The sequence below is a fragment of the Seriola lalandi genome, unplaced genomic scaffold, assembly GCF_002814215.2.
Source record: "Seriola lalandi dorsalis isolate HSWRI2012SDOR001 ecotype SW California unplaced genomic scaffold, Sedor1 jcf7180002054948, whole genome shotgun sequence".
NCBI classification, from domain to species: Eukaryota; Metazoa; Chordata; class Actinopteri; order Carangiformes; family Carangidae; genus Seriola; species Seriola lalandi.
Genome location: NW_019525499.1, coordinates 1,544,037 through 1,557,169, shown reverse-complemented (window position 1 = coordinate 1,557,169; position 13,133 = coordinate 1,544,037). Strand labels below are relative to the sequence as shown.

The 13,133-nt window shown below is 39.1% G+C and overlaps 1 protein-coding gene across 2 annotated transcripts in view; it reads right to left on the bottom strand.

Annotated features, from left to right (window-relative positions):
• Nucleotides 1–388: 388 nt before the first annotated feature.
• Nucleotides 389–13,133, bottom strand: part of anapc1 (anaphase promoting complex subunit 1) — a 49,814-nt gene continuing 37,069 nt past the window's right edge. For both annotated transcript variants that reach the window (XM_023394445.2, XM_023394446.2), the window contains exons 46-53: nt 10,170–10,247; nt 9,930–9,997; nt 9,611–9,749; nt 7,652–7,738; nt 4,715–4,810; nt 3,623–3,812; nt 1,595–1,726; nt 389–1,091 (exon numbers count right to left, since the gene is read on the bottom strand). In XM_023394445.2, coding sequence (XP_023250213.1) covers nt 949–1,091; nt 1,595–1,726; nt 3,623–3,812; nt 4,715–4,810; nt 7,652–7,738; nt 9,611–9,749; nt 9,930–9,997; nt 10,170–10,247 — 933 coding nt within the window. In that variant the 3' untranslated portion in view covers nt 389–948. The remainder of the gene's footprint in view (nt 1,092–1,594; nt 1,727–3,622; nt 3,813–4,714; nt 4,811–7,651; nt 7,739–9,610; nt 9,750–9,929; nt 9,998–10,169; nt 10,248–13,133) is intronic.

Genomic DNA, 13,133 nt, shown 5'->3' with positions numbered 1-13,133 from the left:
TTCAAATACTGGCAAAAATATCTGTTCTGATATCGTTATCACCAGTATGTCATAAAAACCTGGCAGACAAACAAAATAAGGGCTGTCGAAATTTGACACCATTAACCTATAATATTTCAATTCTGTTTTCAGCTCAGTCCTTGGTTTCCGTAGCAACATCAAGTCCGTTTTATTATTTCATTTGGCAAAATATAGTTAGAACTAATTTCTTTATCGTCTTCATTGAATATTTTCATTTTCATTTTCTCCCATGGATTTCATCCTTCATTATACAGAGTCTGTTCTTTGTTATAACACTTTATGAACCTAAATAAGATTAAACATCTTGATCAGAGGCCACAGGAGAAGGTCACTGCTCTAGAGTTGTTATACAGAATCACAGAACAAATTAAAGGCATCATTTGGTTTATTTAACTTGTCAAGTGTAAGACACAAAAACAGTCAATGTTTTCTAAGTGCAAAAGTTGAATTTATTAAGTCTTATCTGCGCTGGACATTACTTTATTACAAAAACACCACTGGAAGATTATGGGATTCCTTTCATGTGGGGTCCGCCCAAAGTAAACCAACAGCCCGTTTTGATGTTCGACTCAATTCAAAAGATCTACATGCCGGCACCACCACAATCACATCTGTGTTAAACAATTAAAGACACGATGGACAATGAGCCAATGAGAGAATACAGCAGAACAAAAAATAGAGTTCAGTTCTCTTAGTGGTTTAATGAGCAGCAAGACCTCAGCTGGTCTTTGTCAAACGTAAAAATAACACCCAGGAAAAACGCAGGCCTAGATTGTCACATTTGGTCCCACTTGCCGAACACACACCTGAAGGACTCACAGGTAGAAATCCGCTATCCGTCCTACCTGTGCTCGCAGTGGGAACGTAAGGCTATGAGCTGCTTCTCTGAGACGTTACCATCCAGCTGAGTAGCTCTGAGCATCAGGGTCAAGATACTTGCAGAGGGAAGCCTGGCAGTGTCTGTGGTCTCGATGCAGAGTCCAGCAGGACCGGTACCAGCCTCAGAAGGTCTCTGAGAGGGATGCCGAAGTGTCTGCTACGTGACAACAAATCCCCGAGTGAGCTGCAGCCTGCAGAGAGAGAGAGAGAGCGCAGAGCTTCAGACGAGTTCAACATCAGTTACAAAAGTGATTTTATTCTATGGTTCAGTTGTTGTTAAGGTTTGGGTAAAAGAGACTCAAATATAATTTGATGAAGATAAATCCAGTGGTGGAAGAAACACTCAAATGCTTTAATTAAAATAAAATGCTGATATGCATTAGATTTTACAAGCTCATAATGTGTTTTTATATAACCTCTTAATCTGAAAAGAAATTTGTGACTTTAGCTGTCAGGTAAATGTAGTTCTGTAAAAACTACAATATTTCCTTCTGAAATGTAGTGAAGAAAAATATAAAGTAGAACAGACTACAGTAGTTGAGTAAATGTCCATAGGTACTTTCCAACACTGTCTATAGCAGTGTGTTTTTGAAGCTGCATGATGGAGTTAAACTCCAGTGTACTGAGCATTTACATGCAAATATACTGTAAGTGTATTCAGGTCCAGTTCAGTGTGAACATGTGTTTGTCTTACCCTCCAGCTGAGTGTGTGTGTTCCTGAGGCAGGGGATCGAGCGGTACACCAGGAAGCAGGCCAGCGTGATGGACTGGGTGTCCTTAGGGAGGGCCTCGCCCCTCATGTAGGACCTCAAAACTGAGCCGGTGTCTAGAGGAGAAGACACACACAAAAGCTTACAGGTGTGTTTATTTACAGTAGGTAGTAAATGTTTTATGTTTCAGGTAACTTCAGCTGTCATAAAAATAAATGTTTTACTTTGAAAAGGCAACAAATCCAAATCAAATGTTCTGTATCCAAAACAAATTTAAAACAACATTCAAGACACAGAAACTGATTTAACGTAATAAGAACTAGAGAGCAAGAAACAAAAAGGAAAAATTTGAAAGAAATATGCTTTATGTTATTTATGTTATGTGCACTTGTTTCATTTCAGCTCAGTGTGACAGTCTCTACTGCGTTTGCCATCGCTTACAGTGGCGTTTCTCTCCTCTCCTCTGCTGTCTGTTTCACCATGTGTTTGTCTTAGCCCCTCCCCCCCCACACACACACACACACAGCAGAGACGCTGAGCGCAATAAAAACTTTCCAACAAGTGTTATAAATCCCTCTAAAACCAAATACAGACATTCTGCGACCACTAACAACTGAAAGTCAAGCCAAAATATCAGCGTTTTTTTTTCTTTTATTTTAACACACAATCTGGCTGCAGCGGTGAGGATGCTAGCGGCTCTGGGAAGCTAGTCCTGGTCAGAGCACGGGCATCTCACCTGCTGTTTCAGATACAAAGCTGCATTTTTTTGAATGAAACTTGCCCAAACAGGGAACAGAACAAACTGCCTTATATGGCAGTTGTAGGGCTGTCGATTATCCCAATGCTGAAATCTCATGAACAGGTGACAGTCATCAGGCTGAAACAAGCTATAATGAACAAGTTTGTCTAGTTAAGAGAGTTAGTGACGACTTAATCCGACTTGAGCTTGAAAATCAGTGAGAACTGACTTCTGACCAAGTCAAGGGGCAGGGAGAACAGAGGAGTAGAAACAAGAATCATAAAAACATAACAAGGATACAGATGTAGACACATATTTCAATCATGGGTGAGCTCCACAGAACAGTAACATTCCTGATGCTTGAGGTCAAGTTAGTTTGGTTTTTCTTTGAAACGTCTGCCAGAGCCGAGAGGCTTCACGAAACATGAAAGTGTGGGATCATTTCAACTGTTTACATGATCACAGTCTCGTCCAACTACTTCACCTGTTTCCCACGCCTCTCAGTGTGCCTTTAATACTGTAAATATGTGTGCGTGTGTGTGTGTGTGTGTGTGTGTGTACGTGCGTGTGTGCATGTGCATGTACAAATGATGGAATGTGTGTTTGTTTGAGTGTATACACAGCCTGTTTAACTTCTAAACTATGACATTAGTGTGCTACACCCAGTACAGGGAAACAAGCTGAAACACATCCAGCCTGAGAAATACTCGAGCGGTGACACTGCTGCTCAACAGAGCCAACACTGGAATCCAAGCACAGTGTCAAAGAATGTTTGTCTATGTGACACTTTTTGCGTTGCCATTTTGGACGGGTCTCTATTTTTAAAACAGATGATGTAAAACAGCAAATAAACAGCATCTCCTTGCCGCCGTAGCCCCAATATCAAAAACATATATTTATCAATACGTCATGCACACTTACGTCTTATAACTGGCTGGATTTAGTCGTATCATGTTTTTTTCACTCTAGGTCGGCAAATAATAATCTTTCAATCATTTACTTGGTCTAGAGAATATGGGAAAGTAATAATAAAAAAAAAAGTCTATTGCAATTCCAAAAGCACAATATGTGAATTAATTGAATTTTTGTCACCTCTCTGCTTTCAAGGTTCTCAGGTTGAAATCTCCTTACTTAACTTTTATCAACATCTGTGCTTGAACATGTTCACATCGCAACCGTAGATGGAGTATCTGATATTATTACTGGAAATCTGACACAAACTACTGTTAGATTATCATTGAAGTAATTTCAGCACCATCCATCCTCTCCTCACCTTTGAGCCAGCTGTCCAGTGCTACATCCACCATGTTCTTCATGACGGGCAGAAACTCTGAGGTGAGCAGGGTGTCATGGCGATTAGCGGCACCCCGCAGCACCCTGTTGTCCCACAACTCCACCACCAGGCGCAGCTGCCACAGGGGGAAGGTCTGCAGCAGGTCACCCCGACGGAGAGCACCAACCACCTGAGAGACACACACGAAGACATGGGTTAACACCAGTTATTTCAAACCCCCATGAACAGATTTCTATTACATCTGATTGTCAAATGGGCCATTGACAAAGAAAAGCACGTTAAGATTTTGGTGGTGATTCAGACCTGGGATTCCTGCCAACGGAACATTATTGTTCGTTTTCTTTCTTTCATCCTTTCTTTAATAATTAGCTTATTACCTTCATTTTTGTGGTTTGTTGTGTTGTTCAGTGTGTTAGTCATGTAATATCTGTATTTCACAAGAAAAAGTTAAGTGTAAGCAGGTCTGCAAAACTGAAGGTTAAGCAGAGAAACATCATGTTCACAGATCTGGTATAGCACCAAGTAATACTAAAACAACAAGTTATTTTCATTTAAATCGATTAATCCTTTCGTCAATAAGATGTCAGAAGACGTTTAAAAAAAGGCCTTTATAATTTCCCACAGCCCAATGTGACATTTTCAAATGTTTTGTCTAGATTTTCAGTTCACCATCATGTGTAACAAAGAAAGAATCAAATCGTCACATTTGTGAAACTGGAACCAGCAAATATTTTCCATGTTTGTTTAAAAAAATGAGTTTCAGATTAATTTTCTGTTGATCAACTAATTGATTAATCAACTAATCATTGCAGCTTTAACTAAAGGAGTAGAGCACCAGAGCAAAGCATATCATACTGATTAAAATGAACTTATGGACCTACAAAGAACTGGAGGTAGATAATCTTTCTTATGTATTCATTCAATGGAACATCTTTGCTCGGTAATATAACTGAACTACACATAAAACAATGATAGGTACGAGTCAGGTGGACTCAACGATTCAACAGTGTCATCAAACAGCACAGTGTGTGTGTGTGTGTGTGTGTGTGTGTGTGTGTGTGTGTGTGTCACCTGCTCGATAGCGATATATGTGGGCAGCATCTCTGGACACTCTTGCGTCACACATTCATACAGCATGGATGAGAACAACACCAGAGTATCCTCCCTCTGAAAAAAACACAACGGAGTGTGTGAGTAAGTGTGAATGTGGATTAACTGAATAAAAACACAAACATAAATTCTTTGTAAAATAACATAATTCCCTACAACATGTAGATATATCCGTGACACCAGAAACTCAAACGCTCTCCCTCTTAATCCAAGCTTATTTAGGTTTATTAAGCAGCTACAGCATTTCATTATTTTAGTAAATTTATTCAACATTTATTATTATAACAATTATTATTTTTCTCTCCGTGTCTTGGTGGGTTACAGTTTTTTAAGTTCTTGATTATGATCAGTTTTCCAGATTCATGTCTGGTTGTATTTTGCATAAATATGCAGTACTGATGATGGTGAAATCTGGAAACAGTTTGCACTTCTCCGTCTGAGCTCAAATCATAGTGTTAGTCAGAGGCAGACCTTTTGATAAATTTGCATTCAAACACCCCGATTAATTTGTGCGTGAGAGCTCCTATTTGATGTTGTTTTTTTGCATTTAAGCACAAACACTCCCTGTGTTTCCTACACACAGAATTAATGACTTTCAAATGACTTGAAGGTCGTGCACATGAACCTGAAGCAATGGAACGGGGTCAAAAAAAAAAAAAGAAAAAAAGGAAATCGTCAAACCTCTACACTGTGGAGAGCCTCGCTTATTACTCCTTATCTTTTCCAGTCACAAAATCAGACTTACTGTAAGTGATTTATTTTTCCTCATAACGCGAAGCACTAATCTGGACACAGCCAGAGCTAAGGCGTAGTAATATATTTAGAAGCTGTAAAAACTAAATTAAATATTTTCAATGACACCTATTCGTTTTCACAAGCCTTTAAGAACTAGGAGAAGTACGAAGTCAGATAGGATGCAGCCAGTACATCCAGGTCTACACATGGAGCTATTTCACGCCAAATTAACAAAACCAGACAGCAACAAATCTTGCAATTACCTGCCAGGAATAACAATGTCCTAATTGTAAATACAAAGAACGTGTTTACATTTAATAAACAAGGAGGGGGAGGAGAAGCAGGAGAGGCAGAGCTGGTGTGATAATAACAGATAAACAGCAAAGAAATCTCGTCCTGTTGTCGTTAAATTCGATTACAGAAGGTTACGCTGCACAATGACTTAATTTCCTTCCATTTCACTGTGCGAGCTGAAACCAGCGACCCAACCAATTAACCTGAAGCTGTGATGAAGCAGCCTCTTCACTCACAAAATAGGAGTCAAGTGATTAACAAGCAGAAGCAGCACTGGTCATGGCAATCTATACAATCTAACTCTTAAAATTACCCAGTGTATGACACGTGCTTTACATATAAGTTGCTCCTGTTTAAAGCTGAAGGAATCTGCCACGTTGCAGCACAACAACCTCAAGTGCCCGCTTTTTTTCCTCCCATGAAATCTTGTTTGCAAATCTGGCTTTGGCATAGACTGTATACATGATGGTCTCTTGTTGAGTCTACCACTTTGGTGTGGACATTAAATTTTGCACAGACATTCTGGGTTGCTGACTGATGAGTCCTGATGACTGTGGTGACTGCTTGACTTTTCATTAAGCCAAAGTAATGACATTCCCATCAGCCTCAGCTGTATTTTGTGTTTAGTGTTAATTAGCAAATGTTGGCAAAACGATAAACTAAGATGTCGAACATGATAAACATGACAACTCCCTTCGTTAGCATCCTGACGTTAACATTTAGCTCAAGTACAGCCTCACAGAGACTTTACCACAGGTGGACTCCAGTCGAGGTGTCGAAATAACTTAAAGATGATCAAGAGAAATCGGTCAAAGAGTCTGAATACATATATCAATGTGATATTTCAGTTTTTCCAATTCTGTTTGTGCTTTGTCATTATGGGCTATTGACTGTAGATTGATGAGTTTTTTTGTTTTATTATTTTAGCAAACAGCTGCAACATAAAATAATGTGAAAAAATTGAAATGTGCTGTAAGTGTTTACAAAGTGCTGATTTACACATCACTAACTTGAAAAAGGTTTCACCACACACACACACACACACACACACACACACACACACACACACACACACACACACACACACACACACACAAACTAGTTTTCACTTATGAGAATACCATGAAAATAATAATTAGTTGCAGCCGTACTAAAAACAAAACCTTTTACCAGTGCTGTGACAATATTTAGCTAAATGAACCAAACTGACCAAACTAAAGCTGTTAGCACCTGTTTACATCAAAAAATGGAATATGGAATGTGGTCAATATATCTTATTAATTATTTTAACTGGGTAGATTTAAATTACATTTCATCAAAATAACAGTGTGTACTGGTTAACAGCTAACACTGGTTAGGTTAGTGTAGTAGGAAATTTTCATCATTCCTCATTCAACTGTAGGAACACCACTATTAACTCACTTATTTCTCTCTGTACACATAAAAATAAAAGAAAGTAATACCCTCTGTTTACATAGTTGCTTTTGATTAGAACACACCAGACATTTCCTAACAACTGATTCACACAGTACTAAAGTGTTCACTCGCTAAGACCTGACTTAAGCAAATTGATTGTGTAAATCATTAGTTTGAAACAAGCTAACACTTGCTAAGAACTAAAAGTATTAAACAACAACTTGGGGATGGATTGACCTGGTGCAACCCAATCTTGGCTGTTTGAACCAAGCATATTATATTATATGTTGTTTACATTATCTTAAAAATAAACACTTACAGTTAATATTTTTTAGGATAGGATGGTGCAAGTATCAGTATAATACATTTCTTTAGTCTCTCAGGATGTTAAAAATGGCTGCAAGGATGTGGAATCAAGGAGCCCACATCTATTTCTATGTGTTAAAAACTCACGTATTTCATTCCTTCCGATGTTTTGCAGAAGAACTCGGCAAAGGACACCAAGACGGGCTCAGAGGTGAACGTAGAGATGGCCTCAGGCTGCGAAAAATACATGAGGAAATTGTAAAATTATTTTGATTAACCAACATGTAAGGGAAGTATAGTGAAACAGGGAAGGATAAACAGGACAGTCAAGGCAGAGTAAGAGGAAAGTAAGAAAAAAGGGTCAGAGGGGTGAATGGGAGAGAATGGCAGAAGGAGAAGTGATCAAGAGAAGGAAGAAAGGAGGGAATGATGAATGCACAAGAAGAAAAAGATGAAGGGGAAGGACAGTAATGTGTGTTTTGTGGACCTGCAGGTGTATTGACAGCATATACTAAGGCCATCAGGAAACCAGTAATAGTCTGTCAACCACACAGCTGCCTGCTGAACCTGTAGTGACAACCTGCCACGACTGGACACAGCCAGCCACAGGGGAGGAGGTCAATTCAATTCCACTCTTTTCTATTTATAGTCTGTTGTTGGTGCAGAGTCATCTCTTAAAATGCATTGGTCTGTTTTCAAACTCAATTATTAAAGGAAAAGTACTCTATAAGCGATAAAAAAACATTGTGATTTTGGGTCTATTTTGTCAGTATATCAAGATATTTCCAGCAGCTGCAATGGAGTTTGACAGCAGGAAATGTTCCAGTGATTCAAGTGATCCACGGTAAATGTGAAGTTCTGGGCTATTAACAATCAAAGTGTGAAATCCATGGAAGAAAAAGCACAGACACAAATTTCTAGATGCAAAAAAGACCCACCGGAGGGCTCAACCACACACATATACTGTAGATGGTCATAAATCATATATCCCACCACTAACTTACTGCCTGTTTTCTGCGGTTGATAGAAGTCACTTTGGCAGATGTGGGAAATCACTAACAGAGGTACTTGAAGCAGGTTTTGGGAAGCTGGGTTTACCGCAGGGACTTCATCTTAACTGAATGACTGAACATTATAAATCTATAAAACCATCTTGCATCTGTGGGGCGACAGAATCTGATTAGCTACTGAGAGCTAAGGCAAACTTTCCTCAGGCTTCCTAAAAGATGTGTGCAGACTAAACACTAAGCACATGTTAGAGCCAGCTTGTTTAGATGCTAACTCAAAGGAAAAATGTCAACAGATGCAAATAGCAGAGTTTTGATGTGGTGGAAATTGTTGTGATCTCTGTCTGTGTGGCTTGACCAAAGTATTTGCACTTATCCTGTGCAGCATGACTTCATGAATATACGGAGACAAGAGTGAAAACAAGACGTTAAATTTGAGCATAAAACTGCTGTTCTCCACACGGGAGACAACCTGTAAGGTAAGGTCCAGCTGGGCAGTAATAACTGGGCTAGTTACGCAGCTAAGCTTCTTTGTATTATAAACAAGTATTATAGGAGAAAGTAAACAGTGAATTACAGTAATCCGAGGAAATACAAATGCAGCAATGAGTCTATTAATCGATTAATAGATTAGAACCAGACACTGTCCTATCCAGACCCGGACCTATAACTTATAAATTGAGTGTTTATATTTTAAGTTGCGCAGCTTTTCTAGCCTTTATGGCACTGATTTAGTGGCCCAGGAAACAATTACTGCAACTCGAGTGACTCTCGCCTTGTAAGTCGTAGTGGCATATAGAGTCTCCTGTGTGGTGTGTGACAACTTTTTTTTTTCCCCTCTTACGTTCCTCCTTTTTAACACCGTCTCAGTTTGTTCTTTAAGTATCATTACTTCACCACAGAAACTCTCAGTAGTGTGGGTGGATACTTCGGCAGTTTGTAGTAAATAAACACAGCCTGCAAATAAAAAAAATTAAAAAAAGGAGGAAGTGAATGGCCAAGCTCTCCAGATCGATCCCTCAGCTCTATAGAAACTAAATGGAACTCAAGTGACGAATGTTGGTTGTACTGGGTACGTGTGACATCTCCATGTGTTTACCTTGAAGGCTCGCACTCCGGAGTTGCGGTGGTTGACGGAGGAGGCCAGCAGGCTCTTCCAGCCCTGGGGGTCATCTTTGTAGGGCAGCTGGCCGGCCCGTAGTTTTACATACAACACCCCATCTCTTGACAGGATGGACCTGAGGGAGATGGAAAGAGAAATTGTCCTTTAAATCAGTTGATCAAATCAATGCATGAGATCAGATTCCACTAATCCATCTGTCACTTTCACACACTTGTTTAGTGGTTTCATTTGATTGATTACCTTTGAACCTTCGGCTTCAGTTTCAAAGAGATGCAAAGACGCTCTCCATACTTACTTCAGATGCTGCGTTTCTTTGCTGAGGTCTATGGACAGTTCCCAGTAGCGTGGCCCCTTCACCTTTACCTGCAACAAATAAATATCAAAAAATAAAAAAGGATGAAGATGACTTCACTGCAAATAGTTTGGGTGGCATGAGGAATTATGCACATCACACATCGTTAGTAGAGAGGGTGCTACTCATTCCACACTGGACGATCTAGTTTCCATTGGGCTACAAAGTGTTTTCAGGCTTTACCCGTTTGAGATGGTGCAGCTCAGGAAGCATGGTGGGAGCCATCAGTTCTACTGTCGTCTCATCGTACCACTTGGTCTCCTGAAACAAGTAGGAAAATATGTCATCACGACATACGCAACAACAAAGGCTCATACATACGCAGTGCCACACTCTCGCAGATAGTTAAATCTAACAATGGAGGCCTTAAAATTGATCAGCAAGAATTCAACACACAGCCTATGTAAAGGGGCTAATAAACTTGCATCCTGGAATTAATTAGGAGAAGTCTAGAGGAATGAATTCTGCACAGGATGCAGGCGATAGTGAGAGTCTTAACTTTCAAACTGCAGATAATTAGTAGTGTTCAGAAAAAGAACAAATCCCTTTCAGTAAGAGAATATATTACTACAGAGAGGCTCCTGAGTCATCTTAACTGAGTAGGATAGGCTGTGGACTTATTTGTATTCAGGTAAAGGAAGTTAATATTTGACAGAGAGTACATGGCTGTACAGTGCATAGGAGCAGGAGTCATCTTCAAGTGTACACATAGCTGCTTATTGTTCATGTAGCATTAAAAACAGGTTTTTGTAGCGATACACAAGTCAATAATTGAACCTCAAAATATAATATAGAATAATAAATACATTTAGAGCCTATAAATATGCACGAATGTTTGAATTCCTCTCACAGAGTCACATAATGAGTGACTGACGGTCACAGTGTCAATCTGAGTTTTCTGCTGTGAATTAAATTAAAGTGAGGAACTCAGAGGTGGTCCTCACTGTGGATAACAACCTCCATCTTTAACCTTCAACCATCCTTCACCTGCAGAAATACTGAAAAATCGAGACTCCCCCGAAGCCAAAGCACCCAAAGCAGTCACAAATAAATTATGACATTTCATTACAATCTGCGCAGCATACAGCACCATCTGTCCTTAGACCCTCAAATGGCAAAAGAAAATCTCCCCCAAAAATTGTCTTTAGTGGGGAAAAACAGAAGAAACCCCAGGGAGGGCAACAGAGGAGGGATCCCTCTTCCAGGGCAGACAGACACGCTCTAGCTGTCATGTGTTAATAGATGTTAAACAACTTCATATTCATACTATGAGTTCCTCACATTCAGAATTGGAACCTGTCATTGGCTGGTGCAGCTTAAGCGCCCTTCATTTTCGCAGGAAACTGAGCTGCTGCTGATCCACTTCACATATTTTTCCAGATGATCTGGGATTTAAATTCACAAATTTTCAATCACAAGTTCTCTTGCTTCAATAAAACTCAACCACCTACCCTCCCGCCTGATCTGCACATTTTTACTTTTCTCAATGTTTCCCATTCCTACATGTCACACAAAGCAGTGCACAGTGGTCTGTTTTTATTGAAAGAAGATTTCATAAATACATAATTTCTTTAATGGTTGAAATCAAAATTCTTAATGACAACAAAGCCACAAACAATATGACAAATAATGTAACTGGGACTCAGAGCAGCAGAAAAACTGGAGAACAAAGTGAGATCTCTATAAGCGCAACATCTAAACAGAGCAGCAACAAAAACTCAGAGGGAGATTGAGAAATTACTGCTCATATAATTCAGGAGCTATTTACTGCATCTGTAAAGACACAGCTATGGTATTGCAACAAAGACTGTTGAATGTACATGTCTGAAAAACTGGGGCACTCCAAATAGACTCAGAGAAAATAATAGCTGAGTAAATATGGGACAGTGGAAAAACATCTACACTTATTTTCATCTAAGCATCTAATTTTCTGGTTAAAAATTATAATGGAGGGTTATTGTTTTTTGTTTTTAAGATGATAAACCTGTCAGTTTATGCCTATTTCCTGCTTCACATGGAAATGGACGTGACAGAGCACATGATCCATATGACATAACTGTGGCTAAAATGAATGGACACACTGTAGTCTTGTGCACAGTCATGCGACACCGGATGTCTGCACCACAGTGGCTTCTCTCCAGGACGGGCTGATCAAAGACAAACCAGAACCAGTGGCTGGATTCACATTTTGTTTTTTTGGATTTGGAAAGCTACAGTTATGCAGAGTAATCCCAAAAAGGTTTCTCCGATTTACACCAATTTTGAATATTTGGCCGAGATGTGGCCTGTCAGGTGGTAGTCATTTCCTGCATTGCCTTCTGCAAAGTCAACATTTCCTTGGCACGTGTTTTGCATTATGTACCTCAGCTGAAATTGTGCAAAGCTGATATAATCTAGACCCATCAAAACCTCAATCTGACCTACAATTATGCTGGTAAAAGCATTTTATATAGCCTTAGTGAACTGAAGCTAGGCAGCTTCCTGTCCTGCAAGATGGAAGGATCCACTTATTTCTAGGGGTGTATTGAGAAGCTACTATCTGCATCTGTTTATGTCACTAAAATATCTGTACTTGTATCTTTAATTGGATCTATAGCCTGTTTAATTTTCTGCATTTAATTGTTTTCCACTGCGATTTATGCTTCTTATACATTCATGTAGCTGGAAACAAAACAACAATATTTCAATCATGTACATGTATTAATCAGATAATAAAATATGACTTGCATACAGAGTCAGAATATGTGTTTCTTTAAACACTGTAGGTTGTGTATATAATTGGAGAACCTCCAGTTAATGTTTGTGGTTTTAAAAAAGAGTCTATGGGAAAAAAAAGTGAAAGCTATTGACAAGCTCGAAAAGCTTGTATGCACTTTTAACATGTTCCATGACAGTTTCCAGGAGGGACGGGGTGAATATTACAGCAAAAATTCATGTGTTTTTAAGATCTTTTCAGGATGCACTTTTATGCATATAAAATATATACATTTGTTTACAATCCTACTCACTACCTAGAGAAGTCATATTTCACCATCATTAATAAAAAGCATTCCAAGTTCAATAAATGCACGCAAGCATTTTATTGTACCAGAAACACTAAGTAAAGTCAATTATGTCCTTCAGAATCTAAAATAAATTATTTGAAAT